This window comes from Choristoneura fumiferana, chromosome 7 (assembly GCF_025370935.1).
Source record: "Choristoneura fumiferana chromosome 7, NRCan_CFum_1, whole genome shotgun sequence".
In the NCBI taxonomy this organism is placed as follows: Eukaryota; Metazoa; Arthropoda; class Insecta; order Lepidoptera; family Tortricidae; genus Choristoneura; species Choristoneura fumiferana.
In genome coordinates this window covers 4,545,883-4,573,188 of record NC_133478.1, presented here as the reverse complement: position 1 = coordinate 4,573,188, position 27,306 = coordinate 4,545,883, and the positions used below count along the sequence as shown (strand labels likewise).

Here is a 27,306-nt window from a genome sequence, read left to right as displayed (position 1 = left end):
AATAGCAACTGTGAAGATAATTGTTCATTTCCTAGATACATTTTATTTTTCATGCATCGCTAATGAATATTAATAATACATTACATGTATGTTTTTACTTTTGAAATTAACCACGAGCTTTACGATGAAGGAAAACATCGTGAGGAAACATGCACAACCCTGCGAAGCAACTTAATGGTGTGTGTAAAGTTCTCAATCCGCACTGGGCCCGCATTACGGCCCAAGCCCTCTCATTCTGAGAGGAGGCCTGTGCCCAGCACGGAAAAAAGTTTGTGCATGGATAAAGAATATAGACGACCAGATGGCCTAGTGGTTAGAGAACCTGACTATGAAGCTTGAGGTCCCGGGTTCGATTCCCGTGTCGGGGCAGATATTTGTATGAAAAATACGAATGTTTGTTCTCGGGTCTTGGGTGTTTAATATGTATTTAAGTATGTATCTATATCTATATAATTATATTTATCCGTTGCTTAGTAACCATAACACAAGCTTTGCTAAGCTTACTTTGGGACTAGGTCAATTGGTGTGAATTTTCCCGTGATATTTATTATTATTATTTATTATAAAAGTTTGCATCTTCATATGATCGGCAATAACGGCTTTCGCCGACTAAACCTTAACAAAGGGACGAGGACGAACGAAGCATGATGTAATCATGTAGAATAGGTACGGGGAATTGGGAGCTGGGGGAGTAAATAAACACCACATTTTAATATACAAGCAATCATTTCTATTTTAAACATCTTTATTGAAATCAAATATTTTTTTTGTAATTTAGGTAATATAAATACAATCTGACGTGTTTGTTCAGGAGCTAAACTTATTGTTTTATACAAACACAAACGATTAAACAACGCTTATTTTAATACGTAATGTTCAAGTTTGTGACCGACAGACATGAATATGTTCTCGACTGTACACGGGTTCGCTGAAATTAAACATAAATTATGAAATTTTGATTGTTGGGATTCGACGAAACGATTCCCTTAACTTCATAATGTGGTATGAGAAAACCTGAGCCTTCCACAAACACATTTTGCTTATTAGGATTCCCAACTAATTTTCGAAATTCTCATCACATTTCAATTAATTTTAATAGAGATTTTTTCCAATATTATGTATTAAAGATGTATTTATCTATATAAGTAATGTTTATCCGTTGCCTTGTACCTATCCATAGTAAAAGCTTTGCTTAGTTTGGGACTAGTTTAATTGGTGTCAAGTGTCCCATGCTATTTATTAAGTATTATTTATTATATATTCCTAGTATAAGACCCGAGGCCATAGTTCTAACACAATTGGGATCACAATCGTTTTCACTACTTCTTTCTGTCACACGGTATGAAACGAGAGTAGAAAGAGAAGGTAAAGCTAGAAACATACTGACATCGGAGCGGTGCGGCGCGGCACGGGGGGCGGTACCCGGTTGTAAGCCTGTTTTACCATAGTAAAAGAGAACAAGTATGCACACTTCGACCCTTTAGGAGACATAACTGCCTACTCCGGCGCGGACGCTTAGGGTTGTCGATGTCTATTTTAGATTAATTAATTACCTACCGGCAAATAATTTTAGTATGAAAGTTAACTTAAAATTGTCTAATATCTGTGTCTAGAGAAACCAAATTCTTTGCCGCTCTATTATTATTATTATACTAAATTTAAAATATTATTTATAAATTCGCTGAAGTGGTGTAGGTACTCATATATGTTTCCTACACATAATACTATAACTATATTGTTTATAGGTAGGTAGGTATCTTTTATTTTTTTATGTGTCCTTGCACGAAACTATCACACTACACTTATATACTACTAATTTACAACTATACCTAATACAAAAAATACGTAAGTACGAGAACGTAAAAGGTGATCATCTCGTGAAGCGAGCGCAAGACGAGCGAGCTAAAATCGAAACGTACGGCACCGACGGCAGCGCAGCCTTGACTACAGAAAACTTAATCCTCCTGAAATTATCAGTGTGTGCGTACGGCAGGTGCGTGCGTACCGGCGCCAACCGGCGCGCACACATTTAAGCCGCGCAATGTACTTTTGTACGTATTGAACCAACTTGTTCTCTTTTACTATCACAACCGGTACCGCGGCCGCGCCGCACCGCACCGCTCCACCTAGTGTGTTTCTAGCTTAAATCTGATTGCGAACATAATCGCGTTAGACAATTATGTTCTCAGATTTTAGAATAAGACGAAGCCATCGCCTCTATTACAGTCATCATCAGCCGGAAGACGTCCACTGCTGAACAAAGGCCTCCCCCTTAGAACGCCACAATGAACGACAACTCGCCATTTGTATCCACCGATTTCCCGCAACTCTCACGATGTCGTCAGTCCACCTAGTGGGAGGCCTGCCAACGCTTCGTCTTCCGAGTCGCCGTAACCAGTCGAGAACTTTTCTTCCCCATTATCTCCACCCATTGCCACTACAAGAGTACAAGTAGTAGTAGTTCTCCGAGAGTATTACTTACCTATGTCTACCCACTGGTCCTTCCAGCCGGCGTCTAAGCGCGCTGAGCGTACGCATTCACGCAAAGCATGGATCAAAACAACTGCGAGACACAGCGCAGGTTCACCAGTTGCTGAAACACAGCACGAGATGTTTTTAAAAGCTTTTATATTTGCCATGTTTGTTTGTTGCTTTTGTTGGATCGGATCCGGTAAGTGCATTATAAACAACCTCCAGTTTTTAAATTTCATATTCATGTACTCGTACTCGGACGACAATGCAAGTAGGTATAATCAACAAAAAGTGCAGACAACAAAAAAAAGCCTGCATATAATACATTACTGTAGAGGCCGGGAAGTAGGGGGTTCCTCACGTTCCGGCCGAGGCTTGTATTATAGTGGTTTTCTCTAACACTACATTAAAAAAAAAAGCTGGCGGGACGCTATAGTCTCGTCGCCCTGTTGTGTGGCTGCTGACGCGGCGGCTGCGGGCGGTGGCGCTGGCGGCGGGCGCGGGCCGTGCCGCAGAGCGCGCGTTTAAACAAAAGACGGTCGAATTGCCGGAAATGAATGAAATCTCTTTGCAGGCCACTATAGTGACCGCGCGTTACTTCTCGGCTTATTATTTGCAACACAACGTCAATATTTCTTGTCGTTTGAAAATAGTACATTACTGCAGAGTCCAGTAATTAAGCCATCCTGGACGAGTAGAAGTTTGATCAATCAATGATGATTATGTATGAGGCCAGGATGGCGATTACTGGTCGAAGCTTGTATAGTGCTTTTCTCAAAAATGATGATGATGGTGATAATGAAATGACGGTGATTGCGATGTGATGATGATGATGATTGATGATGGTTGATGGTGATGATGAAGATTGTTAGTGATGGTGATGATTTTGATGATATTAATATCAGTTAACTAACGAAATTCTCTACTACCTTTAGACTGCAGCACGCCGAACTCATTCCTAGAATTTCGCTTGAAGTAAATCCTCATATCGGAAGGTATATCCTTCATGCCAGGTGGCTTGTATGTCCATGTCCGGTCGGTAAGGAGTGCTCCCGTATTTTTATCGTAAACCAGTTTCTCTGAGGTCCAATAACCAAGACCCATGACAAAAGCTCCTTCAATCTGAAAGAACGAATTGACCAGTGATTAAAAAGGGGTCTTTTTAAAATCGAAAAAAGTGCTAATGAGGTGGGGAGGATTGGAAGCGTTCAGAATCGACCATGTTCAGTTGAAGTTTACAATATCACATTGTCATTATGCTTATAAACACTTGGAAGTGGCAAATTCAATACTTTTGAAGATGAGTACTGTAATACTACTATACTTAATTTTTTTTAGCATTAGAAAGAAGGTAACGATCTTGATAGGTCTTTTTATTGAAAAACACTTTTGCAAAATAAGTCGCAGCAAATATGTAACGCACATCAATTTGCATCAGATAATTTAATTAAGTACCAAACATTGTCTTACGCGGTGAGCGCAGCCGCAAACGCATGTGTGGTAATTAGTTTGTGTGGATTGTGATTTGATAGAATAGATAAAGAAGTTCGTAACACACACATACTCGTAGCGGTCGAACTTAAAACACCCCTCTTTTTGCGTCGGGGGTTAGTAAAAAACAGGTAGCACATGAAACGTCATTTTAGTATCTTGGTTAAAAAATAGACTACCTACTTACATGAAATCTCACAATTTGTAATAGAAAAAATGTAGCTGTGTTGCGAGATTTCCTATTTTTACCCGACTGCCCTAAGGAGGGTTATGTTTTTCAAGCGTATGTATGTATGTTATATGTACATATTATTATGTATGAATGTGGGTATGTATGTCTGACCTATTTCTTTGGTCCTTGTTGCAGCCTAAACGGCTGGATAGATTTTACCAAATAAGGTAGGTATCACTAGATTTGTCATAACTGTCGGAGTGACATAGGTTACCTATATAATATTTCAATATGGCGCCCTATTATAATACTTTTAATCTACCATTTTCACAGAAATATAAAATGCTAAAGAAAAGAAAACAAGTCTAGTGGTCTAAAACTATGTTAAGTAGCTAACTTAAGACTGTTGACAGTCGGGTCCCATTTAAATCGTGACCAGCTCGAAAATTCTTAGATCTAATTGGCTGTTTGTCCGACTGTTGAACTTTTAGTTAGCTACAGAGTTTTAGACCACTAGACTTGTTTTCTTCTTTTTGGCATTTTTAAGGCAGTCGGATTTCTAGATTTTGTTAATTTGTCGTTTTATGTTATACTAGATTTTGCCCACGGCTTCTCTCGCGTAAAATTTGGGGAAACAGATTTACATTCTACGATCCTTTTCTCGTGTTTTGATTTTTTTTTTCTGAGGATTATATAGAAATGTTTGTTGCTTCTTCACGGTAAAACGGTTGGACGAATATGTAGTTAACTTTTAGTCAGGTAAAAAACTTTAACGAATTACTAATTTCACGCGGACGAAGTCAAGAGCAGAAGCTATTTTGGTATACTTATACATATACATTTGAACTTCTGTGACCCAAACACTGACGTGTTACCTAAATAAAAAAAAAACGGTATTGGGGGTGGTTTGTGATGAGGGGTTAATTATTTCCATAAAATCTGAGGTGACAGCAAGATGTCCACCATTAGGCATTAGCGTATTGAGCACACGGACGTTTACCTTACATACATTTTGACACTAAGTGCCAAACGGTGCTCAAAACTGATATTTTACTTATTATTTTGCTAAATTTATTACCTGTGCAACATCGATTTCCGGACTCAAACTTCGTCCAGTATCTTCAAGAAGATCTACTCTTCGCACATCGTGGTTACCGGTCAATATATCAACTTCTACCTCCAAAGCGCATACAGCTTGCACATTGTACGGTTTTATATTATCCTTTGGACTCATCATATAGCTCGCTTGCAAATCAACATTAGCTGCATATGCCTGGTTAATAAGTTCTTCCCAAGAATATTTTTCCATTTTGTCCTTGATTGGTTTAAATCTTTCCATCAGAATTTCAGATGCCTTCTTTACAGCAAAAGCTACGCATTCACTCCCAATACTACCACCTGTGACTATGGCGTTAGGAGAAGTAAAGCTTGTGCTTGGTTTGACACTAACTTTTTCTAGAGGAATGCCAAGAATATAAGCACAAACTTGTGCTGCTTTTGTGTTAATTCCTTGACCCATTTCGATGCCTCCGTGAGTTACAACTACTGATCCGTCTCCGTGGTAAATTGATATTACAGCATTATAATTTCCTAAATAAAATACATCTACTTCTATCGGTAGCAAATTAAGAGCTCTTTTTCTCCATCTATTTTCTTCATTGAATTTTTTTACTTCTTCTTGACGTTGGTCAAAGTTGGAATCTCTTTTTAATTGGTCAAACATTTCTGGAATAGCATTCCCTTTTCTCATGTTTGCAAGTCGTATTTGAAGAGAGTCTTTATTTAAATTAAATGCTATTCTCTCCATTATATGTTCTATTATTGCTACACCTTCTGTTGAAGCTGAAACATTAATTATTTTCGTGGTGATAGTTATTTTATTCAAGGGTTTTCTAAATATTTTGTTTTATATTTACCTGGAGCTCTGCACCAAGTGTTTGAAGCAGTGTCCGTGGCCACACTGTTTGCTTCTATTTTCCACCTCTTAGCATTGTAGCAATTTCGCACGTGCTCCACTGTGATTGGAGCGATAACTTCGTTGAAAATATGTCCACAATCTTGATAGAAACTTAACTTCATATGTTGAATTCCACCTTCTAAATTAACTCCTGCCTGCAGTTTACAAATGCATGCTTAATTGTGTGCTACACATTTATTTTACTCAGAATAAGGCAATATTGGCTCAGGCATATGATAATGTTTATCATTTTTATTGTTTCTTTAAGCAATGTATTTTGATTTTTAATTCATTGAGGTGGTCATTAAAGCCAAATAAAATCATGACACAAACAACTTACTTCAAAATTACAAGTGGTAGGAAGGCGCTTGCCCACAGACCTCATATTTGTCTGTAGAGGTAGGATGAATCTGCAGGTGGTGCCCAGGAAATGAGACACTAGAGCGCATGCGCAGGCGATCTGCGCAGCACGGCTGATTTTACTACCATACGCTCCGCCTACTCTTCGCACGATTACATTTACGCTAAAAAAAACATTAGTTTTGGTTCTTTATAAATGTGTTACGAGGAGTCGTTTTGCTTAAAGTCTATTAAGTACGTCTTTTATGCTTTCTCACAAAATTTCAACAGCACTATCAAGAATCATACTACTCTAATTTTTTTTTGATATTTAATTTATAAAATTCAGTAGGAATAAGTTTACACTGCATAAAATATAAAAGTTCCACGTTTCAGTTTTATTGGACCAACACACACAACACACATCAATATTATTGATACCTACCTGTTTACTGGAACCTTCAAGCACTGAGCAATGGCAATATTTGTCAAATCTAGCCACTGCGTTGCCGAGTAAACCTCTATTCCGTCTTCTGTTGGCTTCACTACTGTAGTCTGTGGCTCCATAGTGTAATGATACTGAGATTCTATCTTAAATTCTCCTTGAATTATGCACCTTACATCATTCCCTATTTCTGTCGGTTCCACTTCTCTGCTTAACACAACTCTTTTATTTTTCTCCGGAGATTTAAGAACATCATCTATTGTCAGCAAAGGTTTATTGTTGTTTATGCCAGCATAGTTAATCTTAACCAGCTTAGCGGCTTTGTTAGCTATTTTTTCTCTATTGGCCACTATGATCCCAGCAGGTTGTCCGTTGAATTCAACTTTACCAGAGCATAAAATTTCTTCCCTTGCTGTCATGAAGGGTACGTTGGCTGGCGTAAAACAATTCTCACCGGGTATGTCTTTTGCTGAATAAAAGGCTATAACTCCGGGAACTTTCTAAATAAACACAAACATGAAAAACTGTAAGTTGATATATGTTAAAAAAGTCATCTAATCATCGAATCTTCTTGTTTAATCACAAAAAAAATATTTAAGCAGTCGAAATCTAGCAAGATTGACAAAAAACCGACTTTTAAGGTCAAGAATAAAACTTGTTGCTTACAACTATACAAGGATAAAAAGTAGGTAACAAATTTATATAAACTCACAAGTGCTTCGGAAGCATCGAAATTATCAATGACGCTGCCAGCCACGACATTAGCGGTTACAAAAGCTGCAAATACTTCATTCTCCTGCTTTGGTAGGTCATTAGCAAAAGTTGCTTCCCCACTGCACTGGACCAAAGCCTCCAACTTCGGTACAGGTTGATTCAGAGGCCAGACACTTTTGTCAGTGTCGAATGTTTGACTACCTTGAGATATAATTCTCTTTATAGCATCTCCGCCTGATCTATACTTTGGATCTATCTTGTCATCTGGACACAAATTCAGAATTGCCTAAAAATACATATATTTTACTTAACAGGAAGATTTTTTGAGGTTGACATCATGCTGAGTTGGGACCATTTCGTGACAAAAAAATTTTCTTTTTCTTTTATTTGTAAAAATGTCACGAATAAATGTTTTTCTTTCTTTCTTTCTTTCTTTCTTTCTTAATCGAAGCTAGCGTGTAATTTGCGTGCAGTTAGAGGAAGCAGAAAATGTATGAGCAGTCGGTAGGTAATTGGCAGTTACGTTTCAGTTGGATTGGAATGCAGTCCGCTTGTAACCGTTACAGGCAGTACCAGAACAGTGCAACGGCGCTTACAGGTTATACTGAGCGGCAAAAAATCTGGCCCTCAAATGTATGCAGAATCGTTAATTTTGTATGAAGGGTTGGCCAAATTTTGAGGCGCTGAGTCTATTATTACACGTCAATTCACTCACAAAAAGTCACGATAACTTATCACAGTAATAAATGACATAAAAACCAAGAAATTTTTAGCATCTTTTCGCGAAAATTTCCAGGCTTAACATTGACTTCGTAAGTTGGTCCAAATAAGGTACCTTATAGTATAAAGCGACCGCTAACATCCTCCTGTAAGCAGCAGAGGGCTCGGGCGGCGCTTCTTCAGGATGTATCTCCTCAAACAATGTATTAACCGCTAATTGTAATGTTTCATTAGTAAAAGGATTTTTGCCAACTAGAGCCGCCTCCGTTTTACTGGCGTGTATGAAGTTTGGAGCAATACTGCCGTAGACTATCGAGACATTTTCTAAAAGCTGTGAGTTGCGATGGAATCTTAGTAAGAAGCCGGCGTTGACGACCGCGTGGGCGTTTTGTGAACGAGGCATAATCTGAAAACAGTGAACACTCTAGTTTTAATATGTCTAGAATATTCCCCACCACTAGATTTAATATTGAGTTCCATCCATCCCAGCCTATATACGTCCCACTGCTGGGCACAGGCCTCCTCTCAGAACAAGAGGGCTTGGGCTATAGTTCCCACGCGGGCCCAATGCGGATTGGGAACTTCACACGCACCATTGAATTGCTTCGCAGGTTTGTGCAGGTTTCCTCACGATGTTTTCCTTCACCGCAAAGCTCGTGGTAAATTTCAAATGTAATTCCGCACATGAATTTGGAAAAACTCAGAGGTGCGAGCCGGAATCTGAACCCACGACCCTATTATATTGAGTTAACAAATAATTTAAAATGAAGTAGTCTTAATTAGTTAATAGTCATCTGTACAGCGATCCGAGTGTCACCGATGGTGCTGGCGAAAAACAGCGCTGAGGTGAACGTTTCAACACTATGCTGAGCCAGTGTTAAATTTGCAGCCGCAATGACACACTTCGTCTATAGTATCGATGGAGCTACGAGTATACTTTCAAGAATTGAATTGACACACTTCGTCTTGTCTACTTGTACTAATGTTGTTCTGTCTTGTGTTGTTGTGATTAAACGCATTTTCTTTTTTTTTCTTTAGTGCCCTGGCTGGAAAGAGCCCTTAATTTTATAGTATATGTCAACTAATTACCTTGTATGTTTTTACATTACAGCAGTGTGATAATGGGGGTAACCGTACATTCAGTAAAACTTTTCCTTTGAGATCTGAACTTAAGAAATCAGGAAGACTCATTGCGACTTTCTTGTCCAGAGCCTCAGCTGAAATTTTTAAAGGTGTAATAAAAAATATTAAACTGAATATTCTATAATTAAGTAGCCCTATACCTAAAAACCTACTTATACAGTTTCGTCATACCTATCTATCAGTTCGTATGTAATAGCGGTTTTAACGCTGATTTTCAAAGAAGTTGATGATATACTATATATGTATTTAAGTATGTATTTATCTATATAAGTATGTTTATCCGTTGCCTAGTATTCATAGTACAAGCTTTGTTTAGTTTGGGACTGGATCAATTGGTGTCAATTGTCCCATGATAGTTATTTATATTTTTAAAAACATTAAAAAATAACTATGAAATTTTCGTCATTGGAAATTTAAAAAAATACAGGTAAGTGCGAGTCGGACTTGCGCACCAAGGGTTCTGTACAAATTTGTAGGTAAGTATATACATACTTAGCCATAGGGCTATCCAATGTTATGTAGCAGAGCACCGTTCCTGAGCAGAATCTACCTACACGTTATGGGGTAATTTTAGATTGATTACTAAATAGTAATAGTAGTAGTAGTAGCATAGACAGGAAGACATAAAGAAATTAAGATTTACACTTTCCTTAGATATATATTACGTATTTGTGCAGAGTTATTTTCATTCCAAATTTCAAGTTTCTAGGATAACTGAAAGTATTAAATGATATTGTAACTGAAACTCGTCTTAAACGTCACGTTTTGTGTTGCTTAATATGAGTATCACGATAGTTTCATGTTCATAACTGTAAGAACTTTTAAATCTGATCTCTTTCTCTTATTTTAGGAGACTAAAGGTAATTCCAATCCAAAAAACATCAATAGTTATTTGTGTCACAAAGGAGCAAAATGGTGTATTTACGGCGAGGGCGTACATTGAATCCGGAATGTAGCGAAGGATCCTACAATATAATCCTGAGCGTAGCGAGGGATTCTAAAGTAGAATCCTGAGAGTAATGAGGGATTCAAGTGTTAAGGCCCAAGATGAAAATAATTTTGCTCCCGAGTGGCTCATACAACTTTTCACACCGAGCATTAAGAAACTTGAAAAAAAATCTAAATATAATTCTACCATTGGAATAGCTTGCATGTAGCGACCAATTCCTAATTAAGTAGCTAGTATTGAATTGTTATTAATGTACTTAGATTTAATTTTACTTACTAACATAATAATAAAGGATTTGTAACTAACAAACATGGATAATATCTGAATTAAATGACATTATTATTATTATTAAAAAACAACCAGCATAGAAAAATGCGTGGCTTTACTATTATTAACTTCAAAAAATGGCATTTGCAATAAAACACTTAGAAAAGACTTGAATAGAAAAGTTGCACTTTGCTCCCTCTCGTCAGGGAGGAAAAGCTAGTTTTCTGAAGGAGAGGTGTGAAAAAATAATTTATTTTCTAATGTCAGCCAAATAGCTAATTAAATTGAATTCATACCAACAGTCACCATGGCCCCGACAGTTTCAAATAGCAAAAACAAGTCTGATTGAAATTGGTTATTAACATGCTTCAAACATAAATTACCACCAATAGTTCCAATCTGAAAAACAACAAGAGTTATAATGAAAAGAATGTCATAGACATAAAAAATGTTGTGGATGTTTACTGCATTCAAGCATTACGAAGGCAGTTTATGGAAGCTTAGCTCAACTATTTGTCTTGCCGAGGCACGTTCGCAATAGTATTTGGTAGCCAAAATATTTTTATTGCTAAAAATTCAGTAAAGGGGAGAAAATTCTAGTCTAGGAAATCGGAAGTCTAATAAGAATTTTCAAGAGAAATAGTCACGATTCAAATGCAATATCTTCAGTTTTTGCAATAATAATATTAGTAAATATTCATCGGTGTTATTTAGATACTCATAATTTGGGGCAAGATAACTATGACTTTTCAGTCCAATGTTATTTACTGCAACCTTTTTATGAACTTACGAAATTTGTTTGTTTACACAGGTGCCAAGCCACGGCTTTGTTAAGGTTTATACAAGTGGGTTATATTTAATCTGGTAAACTTAGTTTTGGCAAAATAATATAATTTTGTAACCTATCTATGTATTCATCATACGAGTACTCGTTTAAAATCTTGTAAAATACTTACATTTCTTACAGGGATGTGTGCTACTAGATCCATGTGATCATAAAATTGTTGTAGATATGAAAAATCTTCATTCTTTTTGGAGAGTTCAAGGAACAGCTCCATCATCTCCGTCAAAGGCATGCCAGCACCCAGTATCAGGTTGACGTCTAAAATGTACCCTTTCAATTCAACAATGTTGAAAATATCTATGATATTCTTTGGGTATTCAGATACATGATATACACCTGCAAGAATATGAGTACTTGGTATGAATGTGAGTACATGGTATGGTCTAAAATCAAAATAAATTATCCGGGTACCCTTCGCAAGGTCTTAATTTTTTTTCCCTAAAATTTTTTGGTTCAAATTGTTTGGTATAATATTGTACGGCATACTTATTTTTTGCATACATTATTTTTTCCTGAAGCACTATAATTGTTTAGTCTAAAATTTTTATCACTAAAATCCATAATTTTGTTAGATCTAATTTAGTCTAATATTCAATGTCCTAAAAAAATTAATGAAAAGTGAATACTTATTTAATTTTGATACTTGGATAGGCGAAACAGGAAAAGGGGACAGGGGGGCGATGTCCCCCACAACGGGGCTCGGGGGGCCGGGTCCCCCGCAATAAAGAAAGCCCAAGGTAACATGATTGCTCAACTATATAGGTTAAGTTAGGTTAGTATTGTGCCAACCTTAACTAGGCGGAATAGAAGCTCCGCGAAGCGGAGCTCTGTCGACTTCACCTAGAGTCGCTAAATTCATATTTGTTTTCCAGACAAAAAATTAGTGGTAACCAACGCTGTTATGGTAAAAAATATGTCACGAAAATGTTTTATGAAAAACAATTTTAGACCAGTCGATATAGACCCAGTGTCCTTCATGTTTACGATACTTACTCTTAGTTATATTTTTACTATCGTTAGGTTGTTTGAACACAATTCATCTATGACATGCGATTGGTGGGTAGTTTTTTATTTTGTATGTTGCTCACCTTGACCAGTATTGCCGGCAATCAGTTTATAATCATGATCGTCCTTCATAGCTTTAAAAACATCTTCCAACGTAAAGGCTTTAGACCATTTATTGTTCTTGCAATTTATTTGTATCATATTATTATCACTTTTTGTCAGTTCACACCAATCATCATCATTTTCTTTTTTAGACAAGTTCTGATCATTATTTTTCTTGTGCGGACATTTTTTGGCACAACTAACTCCACAAGATTTAAGAATGCTTAGATCTTCCAAATCACATAGCTTGCTTAGTAATTTCTTATCGACATCAGTGGCAAATGTTTTAAAAGCATCTGCTATGGGTCTGTAGCCTGTGCATCTACAAATGTTGCCGGCAAACGAGTTCTCTATCTCGCTCATAGTCAAATTGTCATTTTTGGATTTGCTCAGACTGTAATTAAATCAATTTATCGTTAATTAAATGCTCATTATGTGCATATCAACCTGATGAAATTGAAGGTGGCCACCTTCATTCTAATGTTTAACTCATATTAAAAAAAATCAGGACGAGAGAATTTGGAAAATGTACAGAAAATGAGCTTTAGCTGACCTCAAATAATGGGCAGTAGCCGAATTGTGTGCCATTGAACTTAGCCAGTCTGCTTTGTACTAGACTAACCTGTACATATTCATGACCCATCCTGGAGTGCAGTAGCCGCATTGTGTGCCATTAAACTTAGCCAGCCTGCTCTGGATGTCGTGGTATCCAATCGTTCTGTTGCCTATTCCTTCTACTGTGGTCACCTCCCAACCATGGCAGGACAGCACTGACACTAGGCACTGAGGACGAAAATGTCATTTGGTTACCTAAATTTAAGCAAGTAGGAAAGTGTAATGGCCTCCCAAGTTTCAACACCAAATACGATAAATGCAAACTTAAGTTAGTTGAGACAATGAGAGAGTGGAATACTCTTTGACGTCTCTCTTACTTATTTATTTAGTAGTGCACTCTAACACTTATGGCCACTTGCAGTAAAAACTTAAGAGGGCAATGTGCTTTTGATTATGCGCTCCAAATGTGTGAGTCAAAGTTCTTTGCTGGGTTTTAAAATCAACCTTGATCGCAAAACACAAAGCTCCCGAAATCGGTCTAAAGCGGACAAGGGGAAAAGTTTTTCTTTTCAAAATTACCTATCAAAGGTTCCATTGCAATGTCAATGCAGTTTTTGAAAAAAATATGCGTTTTCGAGCCCCGGCGAGCGCAGAATATTTGTTCTCGTGTCTTGGACATTTAATATTTGTTTTAAATTAAGTATGTACTTACCAATTTGTTAGTAGGTACATAAGTAGTACAAGCTTTGGAAGTTTTGGGACTAGGTCAATTGTGGTCATTGGTCCCACGTTATACTCAATAGAGAGTGACATTTATTTACACATAAAAATACATTAGATGTAAAAAAATAAAAATAACATCGAATAGTATAAAGTGGACCCCACTCAGCATAGTATACCTAACTCTATCGCACGTAAGCTCGATATTTATCTTAATAAGTTCTCGCGAGATACTGCCTACTTATATACTGGTACAACAAATACTTTAAGATGATAAAAAGTTACTGGAGTAAAAAAATTGTCTCTCAGTCCCTCATAAATTAAGTTTTTTTTTATGACAAATTTTACCTCTCGAGGTTCGAACTTGAACTACAGTTTCCGTTGCTCATTTTGTTTGGAACTCAGCCACATTTTTTATCATTAAATTATTGGAAAGAATACGGAAACTTATTTACCAAGGGAATAATTAATTCACATTAAACAGAGACCGCTGAGTTTCTCGTCTGCTCGCAATTATTTAGTGAGCAATTTTCATATTTGCGTAAATTTTTTGTTAATGTTTTTTAATAACTCATTTGCTTAAGTAACGGATTTGTTAGCAGTGGATATAAAGAACAGTTATAAAAAATAATGAGGTACGTATGAGCAATATGAGAAAAAGTATTGAAATGTGAGTAGACGGGTGCAGGTTTAATTAAAGAACATCCGAAGTGTGGGTAGTTCGAAAAGCTCGTGCGGCTTAAGGAACGTGTTGTTTTTGAAGTCTTTTTGTATTTTTATTTCAACTCCAAATTTTGTTACTTTTACGGTCATCCCGTAAAAATCCATAGATATTATCTAAATACAAACTAAAAAGTGACTAAATAAGAAACCAAAACAAGCTAAGATTATGTGGTGCATAGGAGAAATTTGTGGCCGTACTCCTGTCCAGTGGTGATGTAGAGGTATAGCACGCAGCACGGAATGCTGAGGACCTGGGTTCGATTCCCAGCGCTGGTCTCTTTTTCTGGTTTTTCTGTGCATCTATGTTTCAGTTTGTATTTTCGATATCCGTGAATAAAGTCATAATGTGGCCGAAATTATGAAATAATGGTAAGATTACACGTCGACACTTTGCGGCGCCAAAATCTTGCCACCCATAATTCGGCATCGCAGCACGCCACATGGCCGTTCACAAAGGTTCTACTTTTCAGCGCCGGTCATTCTCGCGGCGGAACTCGCGGCTTTAACCAGGTCATTCGTCCATCTCGTTGGTGGACATCTTACGCTGCGCTTGCGATCCGCAGTTTTTTTTTTCTTTTCGGCTCCAATGGCCATCAGTTCTCCTTGCTATATGGCCTTGCCCGGTATCCGTTTATTTCGCAACTAACGTTTGGCAAATGGTTTCATTTCGCAACTTTTCATTTCGTAAACTCTAAAACTGTAAATATTTCAGGATTTATTTCAGGGCCATCGTGTAGAACCCTTTAGGTTAGGTTAGTTAAGTTTTATAAAAATGCTGAAAAATTTAAAGTTTCAGAAATTTTAAACAGTTGGGAAATTAAAAGTTGCGAAATGAAACAATTTGCCAAACGTTATTCGCCGAAACATTAGTAAACCGGCCTTGCCTATTGCCACTTCAAACAACGTTTTTCGATTGGCTATATCGTATTTAAATAATATTTAGTAGTTGCAAAGCTTACAGAGTTGACAGCAAACGTCCTCATCTCATTGGTGGGCGGCGCGGCGGCGCGTATGGCGACGACGCACGCGCCGCAGCCGCCCTCGTGGCACATCGCCTTAGTGCCGCGCAGGTCCGCTACGGTACGGATGAATTCGTTCAGAGACACGTCTGGACCATAGTTGCCATCCACTGTAAACATTGTAAATCTTATTTCTGTTGTTATTAACGTTCCTTGAAAAAGCCCTAACCACTGTGCTGATAACATCAAGGCTTTTAAGATTGTTTTCTTTTTTTGGAATCTTTTTGTATTTTTTATTTCAATTCCAAAATTTTTTTGTTTTTTTTACGGTCATCCCGTAAAACCTATATCCGGTTAGTTTCGATGGAGTGCCGAAAAGTTTCTCGATGAGGGCTACGGCATAGATGTCGCTAGTGTCGCTGCTTAAGTGGCTAAATAAGAAACAACACAGGCTGAGATATGAGGTGCATAGGAGAAATTCGTGTCTGTATCGTTGTCCAGCGGTGGTGTAGCGGTATAGCACACGGCACGGAATGCCGAGGACCTGGGTTCGATTCCCAGCGCTGGTCTTATTTTTCTGGTTTTTCTGTGCATCAATATTTCAGTTTGTATTTTCGATATCAAGGCTTTTGTTTGACGCCATGAGAGTCACAGGTGGATCCCAAACTTTCCGTACCGTGAATAACAAGATTATATTATACTAGCTTTTGCCCGCGGCTTCGCTCGCGTTAAATTTGGAGTAACATACATTTACTTTCTGCGATCCTTTTTTCGTGAATTGATTAATTTTTCGGAGGATTATATGGAAATACAAATACAGACAGATTTTCTTTTAGACAGATGGTGCAAATTTTGTAATACAAAAATCGACCTACATACGTAATTAATTATGATTCTTACCAACTTTGAAACCCTGCTTCGCTGATTCAGGTTTCTTTTGCCCGCGACTTCATACACTATATAGGATTATATCCCGAGAAATTGTAAAGTTACCGCGGGACATGAATTACTGTTATGATCTATTTTAATATTCTTAATTGTCGATAGGAGACACATTGTAGCTTCATCATCATCATCCCAGCCTATATACGTCCCACTGCTGGGCACAGGCCTCCTCTCAGAACAAGAGGGCTTGGGCCATAGTTCCCACGCGGGCCCAGTGCGGATGGGGAACTTCACACGCACCATTGAATTTCTTCGCAGGTTTGTGCAGGTTTCCTCACGATGTTTTCCTTCACCGCAAAGCTCGTGGTAAATTTCAAATGTAATTTCCGCACATGAATTTCGAAAAACTCAGAGGTGCGAGCCGGGGTTTGAACCCACGACCCTCTGTTTGAGAGGCGATAGGTCAAACCACTAGGCCACCACGGCTTCCACTAGGCCACCCCGGCTTCTTACCAACTTTGAAACCCTGCTTCGCTGATTCAGGGTTGGAATTTTAGAAAACGTTAAAGTACATACTACGCGTTTCTTTTGCCCGCGACTTCATACACTATATAGGATTATATCCCGAGAAATTGTAAAGTTCCCGCGGGACATGAATTACTGTTATGATCTATTTTAATATTCTTAATTGTCGATAGGAGACACATTGTAGCTTTCTATTATTGAAATAATATTGAAAATGTGCCTCAATATTGAAACTTATTTTTATTCTGCGGAAAGTATGCAATTTTTCTTAAAGTAATGTGAATCAGGGATAGTGTATCTTTCTATTGATAAAATAATTATTTAAATCAGCTCAATAGTTTCAGAGATGACCCCCAACAAACAAAGAAAAAAACAAAGTTGAGATATTTTCCTATTCTTTCTATTTCTCTAATCTTTGCCCTAGTGCACCTCTGCATTACTGTAGGTCCATCTATGCCAAATTTCACACCGTAACATGCTGAACGGTTGTGTTGCTCTGAAGATGAGCTCTGGTTGAGTTCGAAACGGGTCAGTGTAAAGTGGTGGTGGTGATAGATGGATTTGTGTGTTCTTACAGTGTGGAGGTGGAGGAACTGCATGAACACACATTGCATGGGCACAAAAGTAGCTATCATAAAGGTCGCGGGTGGACAAAGTAATTGTGTCAGCTCGTTGAACGTACATGTAAAATTTCGTATCTATGCTATCAGCCCTTGAGGAGTTCCGTCATCAGCACCCAACTCTGGCTGCAGCATCAGGCGGTGTATATCATATAAACGCATTGTCATTGAAATTTAACAATCATGTAAAGTTTTTTGCGTGTGCCATCAACTTTTGAGGAGTTCCCTTCTACGGAGACGATCCTCACCAGAATGAGTAGGATGTCACTGCTAAATAATTGTTACCAGATTTACATCAGTTTGCCAAATCTCCAGTCCCCAGTTTTATTGGTTTAGCTTATCGTTTTCTGATTCAGTTGGTAAGTATATAAAATCCTCTTTATTCGTTTTATCCCGTGGGATATTCGGAAAATCTTTGAAACAGTTTTTACCTACCTGCATGCCAAATTTGAAGTTTCTAATAATTATAGTTACGCAAATAGGGCCATTTTGAAGTGAAAATATAAATCCCATTTTATTCCCTATCCCGTGGGAATTTCGAGAAATCCTGAAAACCGTTTTTAGCTGTTAGTATTACCTACTTGCATGCCAAATTTGAAGTTTCTAATAATTATAGTTACGCAAATAGGGCCATTTTGAAGTGAAAATATAAATCCCATTTTATTCCCTATCCCGTGGGAATTTTGATAAATCCTGAAAGTAGTTTTTAGCTGTTAGTATTACCTACTTGTTTACCAAATTTGAAGTATCTAATAATTATAGTTACGGAAATAGGGTCATTAATTAAAAGTGAAAATATAAATCCCATTTATTCACTATCCCGTGGGAATTTCGTAAAATTCTGAAAAGTGTTTTTAGCTGTTAGTATTACCTACGTGCATGCCAAATTTGAAGTTTCTAATAATTATAGTTACTGAAATAGGGTAATTTCGAAGTGAAAATATAAATCCCATTTATTCCCTATCCCGTGGGAATTTCGAAAAATCCTTTCTTAGTGCGCGTCTACATCTATTAAGAAACATATATTCCAAATTTCAATTTTCTAGCCCCAGTGGTTTGGGCTGTGCGTTGATCTATAAGTCAGTCAGTCAGTCAGTTTCTTCTTTTATATATATAGATAGATATATATAAAAACCTGACTGCCTTAAAACAACTTTATATAAAACTAAAAAGGTAAAATAACAAATCTAGTAGCCTCGAACTCCGTAGAGAAACTTAAACTCCGACAGTCCGGACGCATTTAAAATCGTGACCAGCTTTATAATTCCCATTAGGACTATACCTACTATGGTCTATTCCTGAAATGAAGATACTAAAATGACAGTCTGAAATGTCAAAAGTAAAAATAATGTGGCCAGCATAAAAGGAACAGTGCTGCTCCATGATTTCGGTTTCGTAAATAACCGATAAAATGTATATTTTACGATAGCAAAAATAACTTTATAGCATACAATATTCTACTTTCCATTTTGTAAATATAAATGCACTTTTACGATAAAGTGATAAAATCTAAGCACAGGTAAAAATACAGTGTTCATCACTTAGTGCCAACGTGACGTTACCATAAAACGTAACGTAAATTTTTATAAAGCCTAGATCATACTGGTAAATATTCTCATTAGATAACGTATCTATGAAAAAAAAAAAATACATGTCATATAATAAAGTGAAGTTTTTATTTTTACTACAACTTTTGTTTATTTTTTTTTACAAAAAGTTGTAGTTGATGGACATAACGTAAAATACATTATACATTTTAGTATCCTAAAATTGACACCCATTGTTCCACACACAAACATATACAAATCATCTATCTATTTTAGTTTCTGACGATACTGATACTAAACCTGTCCTACTTATATGGGATCTATACCTAGAGCTAAAACATGAGAATGTGGAAGTACCCTCTAGTTGACGAACATCTTTCCAAAAGTGCATCTATATCTATAACACTGACAATAAGGTGCACATTTATAAGCATAATGAATTTGGATAAGTGGTTTTTTTTTATTCGACTGGATGGCAAACGAGCAAGTGGGTCTCCTGATGGTAAGAGATCACCACCGCCTATAAACATCTGCAACACCAGGGGTATTGCAGAAGCGTTGCCAACCTAGAGGCCTAAGATGGGGATACCTCACGTGCCAGTAATTTCACCGGCTGTCTTACTCTCCATGCCGAAACACAACAGTGCAAGCACGCATGCACGCAAGCAAGATGGTGGTAACAATCCGGGCGGACCTTGCACAAGGTCCTACCACCTGGTTGTGAGCATGCTTGTGACTTCAACTGTACAAGCTATTAAATACCTCAAAGAAATGGCCAAAACTATAGCAATTTAGTATTTTGTCTAAAACTTTATATTTTGCTATGTAAATCAATACATCTAACTCTTAAGGGGAAGAGCGCTGCTTATCCTAAATCACAGGTTTTACCAATTTAGGAAGTAGTGTCTTAGGTTAAGTGGACAATGTAAAAAGATGGTTTTGGAAATAAATTGTTATGATTATTAAGTTTAGGTAACAAATGAACTAAGTGGGTAAGTGAATCTCTCCGTTTGTCTCTCACTTTGAATACGCTATGAATGAATCGAAAAATCCCGTAATAGTTTTAAAACACCTATCCAACGATACTCCACACTATAGGGTTGGATGAGAAAAAAGAAACACTCCCACTTTACGTCTATGGGAGATACCCTAAAAAAAATTTAAATTACCAACAGCTTTCTAGCATTGATAGTCCCTGAGCAAAGCCGCGGACGGACAGACAGACAGACATGGCGAAACTATAAGGGTTCCGTTTTTGCCATTTTGGCTCCGGAACCCTAAAAAGGTAAGTATACTATTACATTACGGACATGGTAAAATACGGTGTAATATGTAGAGAAGGTGTCATTGGCAGTAATGGTTGCTAACCATAAAGCGACCAGTTGCCAGTAAGCAAAAAAGTTGAAGTTGAATGTGTAGAGATCTTTATACATACGTTAATACATAAACTAAGTAATACACTGGTGGTGTTTAATGGTTCAGAAGTGGTAAAAAAGTAATAAAGTTGCGCAATGATTGTTCATAGCTTCCCACAATTTTTTTGTTCCAGCTAATGTACGTTATCTTGATTCAAATATAATGACGGCAACCAATGACGATCATCGTTAGCATCATTTGAGACTGTCCTTCGTTGACGTCAAAAAGGTTGACTTGCAGAGATCCCCTCAGGGATAAGTCCGCCTTTGTACTTAGCACTTTTTTGTAAAAAAATGTATTTCATTTTTGTACAATAAAGAGTTTAAACAAACAAACCTTCGTACTGCTTTCCGTTGATTTTGAAAACGATTTTAGACATTTTATTCGGTTTATTTTCGTTTTCCGTGAAAACTTCAGATTTTCCTGCCACTTGGCTTTACAAGCATTTCTCTAAAGGGGCGTTGGGTTGTCTAACTGTAACAAAATAAGTGTATTAGGTTAAATCTATACACATGTTTTGATCATAAACATCTAAATGTAATAAGATTCAATTACATAAAGTGCACTTTAAAAATAATTGATACGTTAACAAAATAAAACTTTCCGGATTTACAAACATAATTATAGTAGAGTAATATACCGATTATTCTTGTCTGCGTATGTAAACCTTCTAAAATATTTCTTATCATCACTTACTTAAGCATCTATGCTGTTTCAAAATTAATCTGTTATATTATAGTAGAGTTATTTTGATTAAATAAGGAAACTTTGTCAGCCATGACTTCAAAATATTTATAAGAGTTTTCAATCATATTTGTCATATCATTCGCTGAAATAATCTGGATAAATTAAATATCGCAGTTTTGAAAAGCTATTAAAACAATTTTCACTTCTACAATAGAATGATTGGTAGTATAATCATGAATCCCATCCCATCCCAGCCCATATTTGCCATTCCATTAAATGTTTAGTAATAATAATAAAATAACAGATTAATTAATAGACTTAAATATTACATTTACGAATTGCAATCAAGATGTTTATTAAGTATTTAGTGTAATAATAATAATAATATAATAAATAATATTTCAGATCACTGAATTACTTCACAGGTGTGTCCAGGTTTCCTCGCGATATTTTCCTTCACCGTAAAGCTCGTGATAAATTTCAAATGTAATTACGCACATTAATTTCGAAAAACTCAGAAGTTCGGCTGGGGTTTGAACCCACGATCCTCTGCTTGAGGGGCCATAGGTCAAACCACTCGGCCACCACGGCTTTCTATGGATTTTTAGTACTAATGATTATTAATTAGCCTGGAGAGGAGAATCCCACTGCTGAGCAACGGGCGGGATCCTCTCATTTTTACCATTGGTCCTGATTGAGCGGTGTCTGGGAGGGAAACGGCTAGATTGTGAATAATTATAATTTTAAAATAACGTAATTCTGGGTGTATCTTAGTCATTTGTTCGATTGCATTTAGGCTGAATACACTACAAGAAGGCTGTAACAAAATTCGGAGGTGTTTTTTAACAAATAATGGATTCCGATTCACAGGAATGATCGTAAAATGAACACTACCATAGAGATATCTAAAATTCTCATTTTTACTCATTTATTTCTTACTAATATTAAATCAAAATTAAAATTAAACTTCGTCTAACTGTGAGACATACCCAGGTCCCTGGACATACCCAAAGTGGTCCGCGAAGCCATCGAAAAAAATGTAAGTGGTCCGTGCCGGGGCAAAAAAAAAAACAAATGATCCCTCATCAGTAAAAGTTTGAGAACCATTGGTTTAAGGTAAACCTCATCATCAGCCGGAAGATGGCCACTGTTGAACAAAGGCCTCCCCCTTAGAACGCCACAATGAACGACAACCCGCCACTTGCATCCACCGGTTTCCCGCAACTCTCACGATGTTGTCAGTCCACCTAGTGGGAGGCCTGCCAACGCTTCGTCTTCCGGTTCGTGGTCGCCACTCGAGGACTTTTCTCCCCCAACGGTCATCTGTTCTTCGAGCGATGTGACCCGCCCATTGCCACTTCAACTTGCATAATTTTCCAGCTATGTCGGTGACTTTAGTTCTTCGACGAATTAACATAAATTATTAATTAATTTTAACATAACCTACCAAGTTATATTTAATTTAAACTTAAACAATTGTCAACAGTCACTCACAACACTTCACTGGTCTATTTCGAACGACCAACTAACAGTCAGTGAGAAAGAAAAACTAAAGTTTCATTTTATAAACTGATTGTTCGCCTTTTTTCCGCTTGACCTTTGTATTTTTTACTGTGCTATTACATCGTTTACGTACTTCATACGTTATAATTTACGCTAAAGGCTTTATGGGCATAAGTTATTTTTTATCGTAGGGCCCGCTGTTTACGGTAAATATAGGATGTTAGATCATTATTTACGATTCTTTACTTTGCATGAAAGAAGTTGGAAGCTACAGCTCGTATTAAAATGAATCTAGTTTGTACTTCTTTTTTTTACACGGCTGCCCGGTGGAGGTTTATGTATTTATGTGTAATTCTTTGGCACTTCCTGTAGCCTTACGTGCTGGGGTATATAGTATTTCAAAATAGCGTGCGCAAAAAAATACAAGGGGCTAAAAAAGATTCTATCAAAAAATATAAAAGAAAAAACAAAACTACTTTTCTAGAATTTGTTAAGTAGGTACCTTAAGTTCAACATGGCAGTCAACAAATAGCCATGGATGCTCCGAAAATCCCAGTAATGGATCCTGAAAATAACCCTGTAAATTAGTTACCCAACGGAGTTGTTCTCGGCAGTTAGTCAAGTATTAGGTTATTGTTTTTTTTGTAATTATGTGCCATTTTTTTAATGGAGGTCAGAACTCAAGGCATGTCTTGTCTGTATTTCGGGTAAGTAGCTGTTCTTCTATTTTTATTGCCAGCCCATTCTGTTATGTTGCGGTACCATTTAGTGTGGTTCAACTGGGACTACAGGGCCCTTATAAAAGATTTAAAAATGGCTAACCAGGGCCCTAAAGTCTCAACAGCAAGCGCCGCAAACCCATAATCCTTTATTAACCCCACGCAAAAAGAGGGGTGTTATAAGTACGACCGCTATGTGTGTCTGTTTGTGGCACCGTAGCTCTTAAACGGGTGAACCGATTTGATTGCGGTTTTTTTTTATTTAAAAGCAGTTTTTCTAGCGATGGTTCTTAGACATGTTTTATCAAAATCGGTTTAGCTGTTTTTGAGATATTAGGGAGGATTTACGGCGCTTGATAATTTGGGCCTGATCAGCTGCAAAATTGCTTATCATTTGCATTGCATTTTTTTGTTTTCTAGGTAAGAAGGACAGTTTTCTTGAACATGGTCATCCATTACCGTCTTCGATAAGTAAAATGTATTTAAAGTTAATGTCTTAATTAGTGATTCTCGTTCTCATTGTCCGTATGTTTTGTCAGCTCTATAACTAAGTTTTCTAGATACATAATACATAATTTGCGATAGTGATTCTTATTCCCTTTGTAACTCAGTTGATAGGTTTACGTAACAATTAGGGTTTTTACGACATTTTAGTATTCAGTGTTCTATTAGTCAAGAATAAGAGAAAATTATGCGTTTGTGGTCCTAAATTATGTCATTATGAATAATGTCTGTGCGTGCAACGGGTCAATTGGTTAGGTACATAGTTATTAACTAGATTATAGCATATATGCAGTCAATTTGTACAGTGGTTAACAGGGTTCCATTAAAGATAGATAACATGGGTTTTTATCCAGGGATATAATAAATTGAACTATACATGTACCACCTAAAAACAGTTACTTTACTCACCTTATTTGGCAGCTTCCTCGGACAAAGGATAAGGCACTTGTCCCACCGCCGACGATGAGCGAGAAGCGAGTAGAGCGAGTAACTAGAAACGAGTGGGCGAGCAGCGAGAAGCGAGTGTAGTTTTGTCACTCGGCTGTAAGCGAGTGTTCGCGTGCGACGGGCGATTACTCGCTCCACTCGACTCGCTCGTGCGGGGCGGCCGCCAAGCTGACATCGCTGAGCGAGTATCTATAGCTCGGCGAGTTTTATAGCTCTTGTCGCTGCGACAAAAGGATGTAAGAGCGAGTTCTCGCGACAGTGTGAACAGCCAGCGATCAACTATTAATATATGTGTCTCTTTTACTCACACAGGATCTTATATCTTTTGTTCGTTTCTTGAGCGAGAAAATAGTCGATAGCCAATCGTTTACTCGCTGGCGGTGAGACAAGTGCCTAAAGTGTAAAGGATTAGCTATTCAAAGAGGAAACGCTGCGCTGCCAGCATCTTCGGGACCTTGCCAAAGGGATACTCTTTAAAGTTTTAGGTTTTATTATTTATTTTATGTAAGTACTTTAAGTTTAGGATAGGTAGTTTTATTAATTTAATGATAATCCTTATACATGTAATTTCATTTTAATAAATGTAGACTTGAATAATTTATATCGATAAGGGGGCATTGTTTTTAGTTCATTGATATTATGGACATCCGTAAATTGTCGCTTATTCAATAAATTATTTGAACTATGAACCTTAATTTCTATCACGTGACTATCCCAAAAGTTTCGAAGTTCTACAATGGAAATGGGAACTTTTATTAAAATTCTTAAAATAGTTAGCAAATAGTCTTTTGAACTCACATTGCACTATAGAAATCAATAGTTACAAATTAATAATTAAATGGAAGAAAACCGTAACCAGTTTGTTGAGAATAGAGAGTAGAATGGAGTCGACTCTATTTTACGAGTAAAGCGGTTTGTTTTTTTTAAATCCTTTTAACTGTATCCAGTCTAGTCTAAATATTACAAAATGCAACATACGCCAATTAAATGTCTTAGTCGCATGCGCAGACCATAGTTATTTTTTATCTCCAAATAAACCTTGGGAAGGTTAAGTGTTGTCAAAATGTATGGAACTGTTAATTCTAATCTAGGTTTAACCATTTACTTTTATGACTCTACACCACAAAAGAACATTTTTCTGTCCGTTCTCATCCTCATAAGTACCTAGTTTTCATTCTTTTTCTAAAAATGAGCAGGAGCGCCTTTTAACGAACAAGTGCACGCACGCATGTATTGTTATAATTCATATAAAGTTACTGACTTAGCAAAACATAACAATATTTCAGCTGAATACTGAAACTCAGCCATGTATACGGCGTATAAAGGTATATGCTTTAATTTAATAGTGACAATTACACTGACATGAAGTTGACAATTTGTAATTTCCGCCAATTGGAGTTGTTACACTAATGATATTAATTATCATTATTATTAGTGTTTTCATTGAGATCACAATAGGTTTTTGGAAGTATTCCCACGGAAGGCAGTTGTTTTTTTAACGCTAATTTAAACATTGATAAAATAGGATACTTAGGGTAAATTTGTTCCCAGTGACCTTGTGCGTGTGCAACAACAAGTGCATTATTTCACGAAATTACAAGTTACAATTTACAAGCGGTAGTCTTTGTTTAACAGTATGTATTGAAAAGAGACTAGTACCGCTTGTAAATTGGCATTGGTCTAAAAAAAACAATGTTTATTTTATACTTTTCTTTCATATAATAGGAGAATTTAAGACACGAATTTGAAGGATTTTGGTTTTAGTTGGGTTTACATTTTTTTATCCTATTTATAAGTTATCGGAATTATATGTAGGTAACCATAGTTTTCATGGCGTTAAAAACTGCGTTTATCTTTGCCTGTCGCAATTATTTTAAAAAACGTAGTGTCTTCTGTCACCTGGCAGTGTTAGGATTAGACGGTTTAGTTACATAACGTTTATGTATGATGACGACCAGATGGCCTAGTGGTTAGAGAACCTGACTACGAAGCTTGAGGTCCCGGGTTCGATTCCCGTGTCGGGGCAGATATTTGTATGAAAAATACGAATGTTTGTTCTCGGGTCTTGGGTGTTTACTAGTATTTAAGTATGTATCTATCTATATAATTATATTTATCCGTTGCTTAGTACCCATAACACAAGCTTTGCTAAGCTTACTTTGGGACTAGGTCAATTGGTGTGAATTGTCCCGTGATATTTATTTATTTATTATTTATTTATGTATGTATGTAAGTATGTAAACTCTTTATTGTACAATAGAAAAGATACAAAACACAATACGATTACGGTTTACGGTTTTTACGGTTTATTTACGATGAAGGACAATTTGTTTATCTGGTCAAACGTTATTTTGCAAATATACAGACGATCTTTGAATATTTTTTAGCTGAAATGTTTTAAAATGATTTAATAAACCTTTGCCTCGAAATGGTTTTGGAATTAGACCACATTGTAAAGAAGTGATCAATGCCAGGGCCCAAGGTCACCTATTCCAGTGAGCGATGTAGCCGCCCCTTCACACTTTGGTAAGAAAATAATTATCTAAGATGTGAGATTGATGAGATGAGATTGTGAAGTGAGATTGCAGCGGGATTGTATTTAGACCAAATTCATTATGGAGATAGTTGGAGTTCCGAGGAAAGACATAAAGAGTGGGGGTGATTTTTTTTTTCTCATCCAACCCTACAGTGTGGAGTATCTTTGGATAGGTCTTTTAAAACCATTAGGGGTTTGCTAAAATGTTTTTTCTATTAAGTGATTTGTTTGCGAAATATTCAACTTTAAAATGCAAATTTTCATTCAATTCGAGCGTCCCCCCCGCCCCTCAAAAATCTAAACTGGTAGGTGAAAAAATTTGGGAAAATTCAGGATGGTA

General features: G+C 36.9%; 1 protein-coding gene across 4 annotated transcripts; it reads right to left on the bottom strand.

The window, feature by feature from the left end:
* Positions 1-751: 751 nt before the first annotated feature.
* Positions 752-22,795, bottom strand: LOC141429552 (uncharacterized). Of its 4 annotated transcripts, none has more exons than XM_074089901.1 (17): positions 22,705-22,795; positions 20,907-21,044; positions 15,578-15,747; positions 13,243-13,403; positions 12,602-13,014; positions 11,626-11,849; positions 10,966-11,068; positions 9,400-9,527; positions 8,426-8,716; positions 7,589-7,876; positions 6,877-7,376; positions 6,433-6,616; positions 6,052-6,247; positions 5,214-5,977; positions 3,402-3,594; positions 2,483-2,593; positions 753-928 (listed from the first exon to the last, which is right to left on the bottom strand). In XM_074089901.1, the coding sequence occupies exons 2-17, from the start codon at positions 20,947-20,949 to the stop codon at positions 858-860; spliced, it is 3,840 nt and encodes a 1,279-aa protein (XP_073946002.1). In that variant the 5' UTR covers positions 20,950-21,044; positions 22,705-22,795; the 3' UTR covers positions 753-857. The 4 variants fall into 4 exon arrangements, with proteins under 4 accessions (XP_073946006.1, XP_073946002.1, XP_073946004.1 ...); XM_074089903.1 differs by lacking the exon at positions 22,705-22,795 and adding an exon at positions 21,756-21,950; XM_074089905.1 differs by lacking the exon at positions 22,705-22,795 and having other exon boundaries at positions 752-928; positions 20,907-21,003.
* Positions 22,796-27,306: the final 4,511 nt, after the last annotated feature.

Bases quoted from the DNA above. Each gene is read 5' to 3' on its own strand.
- LOC141429552 (XM_074089901.1), bottom strand. From the start codon at position 20,949: ATGTCTAAAATCGTTTTCAAAATCAACGGAAAGCAGTACGAAG. The intron at 13,404-15,577 runs GTAAGCTTTGCA...TTTCGTCCTCAG, and splicing joins GGACGTTTGCTGTCAACTCT to TGCCTAGTGTCAGTGCTGTC. The intron at 11,850-12,601 runs GTGAGCAACATA...ATATTCTTGCAG, and splicing joins TGCCGGCAATACTGGTCAAG to GTGTATATCATGTATCTGAA.